A 9,144-nucleotide genomic window follows, 5' to 3' on the forward strand; every position below is an offset into this window, starting at 1 on the left:
GGTCTCCAATCCAGAGAGAATTACAATTTAGGTTTCCTTTTTACTATTTCTATCTCTCTTTTAATTATTCTATTTGGCACACATTTTCTAAATTTCTATAAAATATACAGAACTGAAAACGGAAGTTTCAAGATGATTGTGTTTAAAAGCAGAAGTTAGTATGGATGTCAAGCTGCAGAAATGAAACTTGTAAGTATGGAATGCATACCATCAATCTGTATTTATTTAATCTCTCATACAGGTGGCCTTGAGGCTGCAATATGCTAAATTCCAAAAATACGGAGGTGTCATTGTTCACTCCTCATAGACTAAGTTTCTTCAAATATCTGTGGGATGCCCATGGAAATGTATAGGTTTTATTATGTCAAACCTTCTACAGGAGAAAAAAATATTTTTATCTTTAAAGTATATAATATTTGGGAATCATAGTTGAACTGTTTCCATTTAAGAATCCATTGGTACAACTGTATATCATACAGATCAGTCTTTGGTATTCACTCTACCAGCATTTCCACCATACACACACTTCACTCCTCACAGAAAACGTTAAAACTTGACCTGGTATCTTCATTTCTGCTGACCTTAAAACATACAGAACATGTACAGATCACCACAAACCCATCAATACTCATATATTTTTTCCTGTCCAGCTGCGTCAGTAAGAGGATGTAACGAATTACCGGTGCGTGCAACTAGGAATATGCCATAGGTATTTTTTGCAATAGCTATGACTTCAGTTGCAAATTACTAGAAAAGATGGATTGCAGGCTGAATTCTAAACATAAAGAAAGAAGCAAGGTATACAAAAAGCTAGGTCTAAGCAAATCTATATGATGAATGATTGCAAGAATCAGGTATGTCTGGTCTAACTAAGAGAAGGACCATGGATGACATGATAGCAATGTTCCAATATTTGAGGGGCTGTTACAGAGAAGAGGAGTTGACCTATTCTCCAAAGTATCAGGGGGAAGAACAAGAAGTAATGGGTGTAAGATTATTAAAGAGAGTTCCAACCTAGAACTAAGAATACAATTCCTGATAGTTAGAACAATTAATTAGTGGAACAGCTTGCCTTCAAATATTGTGGGTACTCCATCACTGGAGGTTTTTAAGAAGAGATTGGACAACTATTTGTCCAAAATGGTATAGGGCCGTGATGGCGAACCTATGGCATGTGGGCCACAGGTGGCAAACGGAGCCATATCTGCTAGAACACGAGCCGTCAGCTCCAGCGCGTATACGTGCACTGGCCAGCTGAGTTTTGGCCTTCCGGAGGGCCGGGGGAGGCTTCAGGAAAGCCTCCAGAGCCTGGGGAAGGCGAAAATGGCCTCCCCTGGCCCCCTGGAGGCCCTACAGAAGCCGGAATTGGATCATTTCCAAACTTCCAGTTGGCCCGTTGGGCCTGTTTTTCGCCCTCCCCAGGCTCCAGAGGCCTTCCTGGAGCTTGGAGAGGACGAAAACAGCCTCCCCTGGCCCCCAAAGGAAATACCAAGGTCAGCTTGGAGGCGAGTAGTGCGGTGCACATGGGAGGGGGGGTTGTGCACACATGCGCATGTGGGAAGTGCTTTGCATTATGGGTGCCGGCACACGTGCGTTCAAAAGCGCACACACCCTCGCATTTTTGGCACCCAACAACAAAAAAGGTTAGCCATCACTAGTTGGACTAGGATCAGGAGATTGGACTAGAAGACCTCCAAAGACCCTTCCAACTCAATTATTCAATGTTATATATTTATAAGATACGGAACCACCTTTGAGAAAAGAGAGGGAGAGTATAATAGATGGTTTGAGACCAAACAGATTCAGAGCAGATTCTGAAATGGTCAATTGATATGCTTTTTGTACTTACGGATGCAACATTTCCAAACAGCTACAATTACTGACCCCCAGTGGCCTGATGGGACTCTATGCAGCCATTTCATATTCAAATCCCAATAATAATATTGTATTATAGAGCTGTGCACTACATTTGTCACCCTCGTAGCTGTCTCACCTTCCGACTACCATACTACAAGGGGGAATTTCTTGAGCTAAAAGCTCTATTACTCAATGAATCAAAAAGTTTAGAAACAGTCGGTACGTTCTAGTCCAGTGATGGCGAACCTATGGCACGCGTGCCACAAGTGGCACACGGAGCCATTTGTCAGGGCACGCGAGGCGCTGCCTTGTCAGCTGGCCAGCGCGCATGCGTGCGCTGGCCAGCTGAGTTCATCTTTTTAAAAGCTATTTTTCACCTTCCCCAGACTCCAGAGGCTTTATAGGAGCCTGGGGAGGGCGAAAAGAGCCTCCCCCCCCCCAGAGGCTTCAGGGACCATCCCTGAAGCCTTCGGAACGCTTAAAACCACCCTCCGAGCAAACCGGAAGTGACTTTCGGGTTGCTCGGAGGGTCATTTTAAGCGTTCCGAAGGCTTCAGGGACCATCCGGAGGCTTCCCTGATGCCTTCGGAGCGCTTAAAACCACCCTCCGAGCAACCCGAAAGTCACTTCCGGTTTGCTCGGAGGGTGGTTTTAAGCGCTCCGAAGGCTTCAGGGACGGTCCCTGAAGTCTCCGGGGGAGCGGGGAGGCACTTTTCGCCCTCCCCGGGCTCCTATAAAGCCCCTGGAGCCTGGGGAGGGCGAAAAAAGCATGTAAAAATGGGGGGGTCGCGTGTTGTGCGTGCATGCGCATTGGGGGGGTTGCGCGTTGCATTATGGGTGCGGCACGCCCGCACTCAACCCCCCTGTGCTCCCCCCACTTGTGGCACACGAGCCAAAAAAGGTTCGCCATCACTGTTCTAGTCCCTCCTCAGGCCTGAATGGAGCTGAGTGACCCTGGGCTAGTCACTTTCTCTCAGCCCTAGAAGGAGGCAAGGGCAAACCACTTATGAAAACGTTGCCAAGAAAACTATAGACCTTACTGCAGGCAGCATCAGGAATCCAGACTGCCTTGAAGGCACATATTTAAACGCACTTCAGATGGGATTGCCATAATGCTAAATCAAAATATGGTATAGTTTGGATCACACCTGTTGTGCGAGCCTAATTATTGTTTGTAAATCATGATTTATATGTTAACATGCTCTACCAGTTCAGTCAACTGTGATCCACTCCATCAGCAAACACAGCCGCTAGGATTCCCTCGCACCCCAGGGAGATAGAGCGCGAAAGCCCCGAGCACCAGGCTGTCCTATCCCTTTAAGAGAGCGCTTCTATGCACGTAGCTCCCAGCCCATCCCACCCGAGGCGGAAAAGCGAAGTGAATCTTCTGTGCTTCTGGTTCTGGAGGATCGTGTTTAAAAACCGACAACTTTATAAGCGTGCTTCAGTCTGCGAGGACCGTCGCGCTTGCAGGACAGGTGGCCACAGAGCGGGATCGGCCATGGAGGAAGGTACGTCCCTCACCCCAGCCCCTTCTGGGTTGGGCAGTATGGAAGGGGATTGAGGGCAATCTCCCCAGTCATCCCGTCTCTTTCGGGGCTTCCGCTCTTGGTTTTGTCCTTAAAAAGTACAGAAACTGTGTAGTGCGCGCGATCCTGCCTTGCCCCCACAGTTCAGAGCAACCTAGATCCCGAAGATAGCTCGCGTTTTAGCCCTTATCTGAATGGCGCATTTCTTTCCCTTGCTGCCCGCTGCTCAGTGGGAACACGGAAGGTTTGGGAGCAAGGGAGAAATACAGCAGGGAGCATGCTTTGTGGAAGGGGGGAACCCTGCGCTCTCGGGATCCGAGGGCAAGACTTGCAGTCCCTGTCGGAAGAAGAGAGCAGTTCCGACACAGCGGTGCGGACTTGTTTGGACTTTCGTTTCCTCTGAATGTTTCCTACAGGCGGTAACATATACGAAGAGCCGCGGGAGGGCGGGGGACCTCCTGAAGGACGCGAAATTGATGACGTGATGAATGGACCTGTCCTGAATGGGGCAAATGTACAGGTAAGAAATGCCTTCCTTGCTCAATAACATTCAGGAGCTTGGCTCGCTCTTTACACCGTCGTCCACCTAGCCAGCTGCGACTCCGGCTTCAGAAGCCAAGTGACATGACCTCTAGTTTTTTTATTTTATTTAATTAATTATTCCATTTTTATTTATTTATTTTAGTTTGTCAAATATGTAAAAGATAACAGGTATAAGTATAAACATACATATGAACACAGTAAATGGGTAGAAATAACTGGAGACAGTAGGACAAGAACTGTAGGCATCCTGGTGTGTTTATGCACGCCCCTTAGAGACCTCTTAGGAATGGCGTGAGGTCAACGGTAGACAGTCTGAGGTTAAAATTATGGGGGTTTGGGGATGTATCAACAGAGTCAGGTAGTGCGTTCCAGGCGTTGACCACTCTGTTGCTGAAGTTGTATTTTCTGCACTTTTGGAGCAGTTTACCTTGAGTTTGTCTCTATTGTTTGCTCCTGTATTATTGTGGTTGAAGCTGAAGTAGTCATTGACAGGTAGGACATTGTAGCAGATAATTTGTGTACTACGCTTAGGTCAGACCGTAGGTGGCGTAGTTCTAGGTTCTCCAAGCCCAAAATTTCAAGCCTGGTGGCATAGGGTATTCTGTTGTGAGTAGAGAAGTGACGTACTCTTCTCGTGTACCTCTGGACTCTGTCAATTGTATTAATATCTGATATACAGTGTGGATTCCAGGCAGACGAGCTGTATTGGAGAATTGGTCTAGCAAAGGTTTTGTATGTCCTAGTTTACAGTATTATGTTGCCGGAGTAGAAGGTTCGCAAGATTGACAACTCTTAATGCCTTTTTGGTAATGCTGTTACAGTGAGCTCTGGCACTGTCTGGAAAGTCATAAAAGCATCCCAGAAAAAGACAGTGGAAAATCACTTATATATTATTGGGAGGAAAATCCACTCACAATATGGATCTGTCTATGAAATCACTGTGTGGCCAGCCTGGCTTAAGGGTAGCTTAGCTTTTTGATAAATCTAAGGTAGCCTTCCCCAACTTGGTGCTCCTCAGAGATGTGAGTTTTCAGATTTCATCAGTTGCCAGACTGGAAAAAATTATTCTGAGGAAATTTGTCTTGTGTGGGATGTGCATTTGTCTGTATCCCGTTTGTTGTCAATTGTTTACAGAGTTTAAAGAACATAGATTTTTGGAGGGGAGAAGAGGTAATGTGTAACAAGTGATTACCTTCTTCATTCTTATTCTTTTAGAACTAGTGCTGGAAACATGGAGCCTGCCCAGTCTTACCGTGTGTATGTATGTGTGTATGTATGTATATGAAGTAATAGTTTGCAGTGTGGCTTTAAACCAGCTTTTCACCACATAAATATGCAGTTTCTTACTGGAACCTTTTTCCATGCCTTTTTCAGGGAAGTGTTTGTTTTAGAGCTGGAATACTCTGTGGCGTTTTCCCAACGCATAAGCTGCAGTATTTTGTCAAGGCATTAGAAGCAATTTTTGCTACCTTTATATGTTTATGCTTTTATAAGTGCTAGGGGGATATTTCATCCTTTGTTGTAACTAGTATTTTCATGCACCTTCCAAATTTGCTCTGAACGTGATTGGGTACAATCCTTGCATTTTTCTTTTCCTTTTCACTATTTTTACAGAATGATCATTTCTTGCACACAACATTTAAATACCAGAATGTATCATTTTAAAAGCAACAAGATGAGATAAAGCTAGTCTCATCCATAGATCTATTAAAATGATATCTAAACAATAAAAAACCTTTTTTTTAAATGGAGTTATTTGCAACCATTAGGAAACAAATGTACATATATTAGATTTGATGGTGATATGCCACCTAAGCACTTTTAATTCTCTTAAAAGCAAAGTTTTCTCTGCAGCAACGCCATATGTATTCTGTTTCATAGAAATGATAAGCAACATTTTTTAAAAAAATAGAGTGAGGCAGTGATTAAAATTCAATGAAGCAAAATAATAATTAAGTGTAGCAATTTCTTTGGCATGTTTCTGGAGAAGCTATCTGCATGTATTGTAATCATACTAAAAGTTTTACCTATACATACATATGTACATATGTGCTTGTGTATATGTTCCTCATCACTTAAAACTACTTGCATTCATTGCATGTCTTCCCCCAAACTGCCTTACATTGGAGAATAGAACTCTTAAGAGTGTTACTGACCTTTTTGGCTGTAATCCTAGCTTTGATTGCAGGTCACCTTCACTCTTTTATGAAATATATCTGTCTCCATGTATCGTAACCACTTCACAGAGCATTTTCCCCAACTCCTTACTGATGCTTCTGTCTTCAGCTGGAGGACTTTGTGGGGGCTCATGCAGAATACAATGAAGAAGAAGAAGAACGAAAGTACTTCCGCCGTAAGCGTCTTGGAGTTGTCAAGAACCTTTTGGCAGCCAGCATAGCAGGAATGCTGACCTATGGGGTTTTTCTAGGTAAGTATTGCAGGAGTTACCATTCCCTCCTTCTGCCATAGAATGGTTTATTTGTTAATTTATTGTTAGACAAATTTACAAGGCTGTCCATCTACCAGAAAAATCATGAGTGGCAAACAAAAAAAAAGCACAACACAAATATCACAACCATCTTAAAGAAACAAAAAGGATACAGCCAAGGCCCCAATAAAAATCTCATACACTTAGATCAAATGCAAGCATGCCAGAGCTCCATTAACTTCCAGGCCTCCCTATGGAGAAAAGCCAGTCTTTACTGCCTTCTCTTTTTTATTTTTGGGAGAGTTTTCAAATAATTAAAAAAACAAAGAATATATAAATTAGAAAAAGAGACGTGTTAAAAACAGTACAGATAACGAAAAAGAGAAAAAGTTAAAGAGGTATTTTCTGAACTTCTTTTCACAGATATAAATTTTTATCTTTCTCCCCCTGTAGAATTATATAATTCCCTTGTTTACATGGTCAACTTTATTAATCTAAAAGTCCAGATTAAATCATTAGTCAACCAGAGTCATTAGTGAACCAGAAACCACTGGTTTATTTTGTCTGTTTTCAGCAAAAAATTCAATCTTTCGTAAGAGTACTTTGTTATTTTGTCCCTAGTCAACAGGTCTTCACTGCCTCTGGAAGGCCAATAGGGTCGCAGCCTTCTGTACCGCAGGGAGAAGGGGGAGACTATTCTGTAAGATAGCACCATGACAGAGAAGACCAGCTACATTTTGGCTCTGCTTCCTCGGCCCTACCAAGTGACATTACTTCAAAGGAATCCAGTTCATGACTCTTTTGCTAGATCTGCATGAGACTCTATTTGCAGATTTTGCTATACTTCTAAGTTAAGCGGGGGGATCTGCAGAGAATCAGTCTTGTGCCCAAATAAATTGTAGGGATGTTAGCTTAGACATTTACTTTTCTATTTTTCAGAAATATAGAACAATTTGGAAGCGTTATTGCCTAGAACCTGGAGATGATGTGCAGCAAGGGTGGGTTCTAGCCGGCGTTACTGCCAGTTCGCTCGTGGGCGTGCTTCATGGGTGCGCTATACGCGCATGCGCAGTTCAATACAAATAGTTCTGCGCATGCACAGAACTAAAAAACAAGATGGCAGTGGCGGCTGCGGCAACCGGGAACCAGTTCGGAGGCGTGGCCAGCCTGGGTCTGCGACCCAGGCCGGCTGAACTGGGGCCGAACCGGTAGGAACCACCACTGATGTGCAGAATCTGTAAGAATCTGTAGCTGGGTTTTGAACTACCAGGAATACATTCAGACAGATATGTTATGCTTTCATTCTATTGATTCTGAGTTAACTCTGGAAATATAGCTAAGTCTCAGGTGCAAGCAGCTTCTTGTTAAAAGGATGAAGCAGTCTTTGTGATTTGTAAACCATAATTTGTGGTTTACTGCAATGGAGGAACACAGGTCTGAAGACAACAGCTGAATGACAGACCAAGGTCAAAAAGGATTAATCCTTGAGTTTCCATGTTGTCTTCCACAGGCCTGCTTCAGATGCAGCTCATCTTACATTATGATGAGACCTACCGGGAGGTGAAATATAGCAACCTTGGGCTACAGAATATTGATAGCAAAATGCTGCTGGGCATCAGCGTCACACCCCTTGCCGCATTTCTCTATACTCCAATATTTATCAGGTAAAGCTCTGCACTGGATCAATTTTCTTTCTTTCTTTTTCACCCCACGTATTCTTTGAACTGTGGTTTTAGAACTTTAAAAGCTCTAAAGCCAGACATTCCCAATATGCAGAATCTCTTTATCTTTCCAGATTTTTGGCACTAAGTGGATGCTGTTCTTGCAAGTGGGCATCTACGCACTTTTTGTCTCCCTAACTACTGGGAGCGCTACTATACTTTGGTACCATCTGCGGTGGCAATTGGGGCTGCCATTGTACCTCTTTGGGCATCTCTGGGCAACTACATCCTCAGGTGAGCCAGATTGCAAAGATGGGCTGGGCAGGAGCTACAAGGCTGGCTTTATCATATTTATTCAACTTTCTGCCAGCTTGATAGGTCTCTTCGGTGGTACTGTTTCCCAGACTGACCTAGGTATTCAGGCTGTTTCACATTCTATAAATGGTGGTAGGGGGAAATAAATTGCCAACTCTTTGGATCAGTGTGGGATTCAACATTTTTTACTACCGGTTCTGTGGGCGTGGCTTGGTGGGCGTGGCGTGGCTTGGTGGGCGTGGCTTCGCTTGGCGAGCTTGGCAGGGGAAGGATACTGTAAAATCTCCATCCCCTCCCGATCAGCTGGGACTCGGGAGGCAGCGAATGGTTGGGGGCAGGGCCAGTCAGTGGTGGTATTTACTGGTTCTCTGGACTACTCAAAATTTCCGCTACTGGTTCTCCGGAACTGTCAGAACTTGATGAATATCACCTCTACTTTGGATGCTTCTGCTCTGTGTAAGCAATTCATGGCTATTCCCGTGTGAAGGAGCTGTATACAGTTTAGCTTAGACTTTACAGCAGTCTCCTGGGAAAGGGAAACTACCCTTGGTCCTACCAGGTTAACCCATACCTCTTTTTCTGCACCTCTATTCCAACAGGATGGCACAGAAATACTATGAATATGTGAACTACAAGCTGGAACATGTCCAGGAGCAGAAACGGGCACCACGTGGGGCCTACAATTCCTATATCATTACCTTCGAGGCTGTCTTCTATGGCTTCTTCTTTGTAAGAACTCTGCCAAGACACCTAGTGGGTTTGGGGGAGGAAGAGATTGGTAGATAGCGCCCTGTGCTGTCTTCCCTTGTCA

General features: G+C 44.1%; 1 protein-coding gene across 1 annotated transcript in view; it reads left to right on the plus strand.

Moving 5' to 3' along the window:
- Positions 1-3,217: 3,217 nt before the first annotated feature.
- The window catches only part of UNC93B1 (unc-93 homolog B1, TLR signaling regulator), a 9,584-nt gene continuing 3,657 nt past the window's right edge, over positions 3,218-9,144 (plus strand). The window contains 7 exon segments of the mRNA XM_081954307.1: positions 3,218-3,368; positions 3,803-3,906; positions 6,216-6,357; positions 7,868-8,021; positions 8,134-8,210; positions 8,213-8,312; positions 8,933-9,062. Of these exon segments, the coding sequence (XP_081810433.1) occupies positions 3,359-3,368; positions 3,803-3,906; positions 6,216-6,357; positions 7,868-8,021; positions 8,134-8,210; positions 8,213-8,312; positions 8,933-9,062 (717 nt within the window). The 5' untranslated portion in view covers positions 3,218-3,358.

This window comes from Natrix helvetica, assembly GCF_964273705.1.
Source record: "Natrix helvetica genome assembly, chromosome: 1".
In the NCBI taxonomy this organism is placed as follows: domain Eukaryota; kingdom Metazoa; phylum Chordata; class Lepidosauria; order Squamata; family Natricidae; genus Natrix; species Natrix helvetica.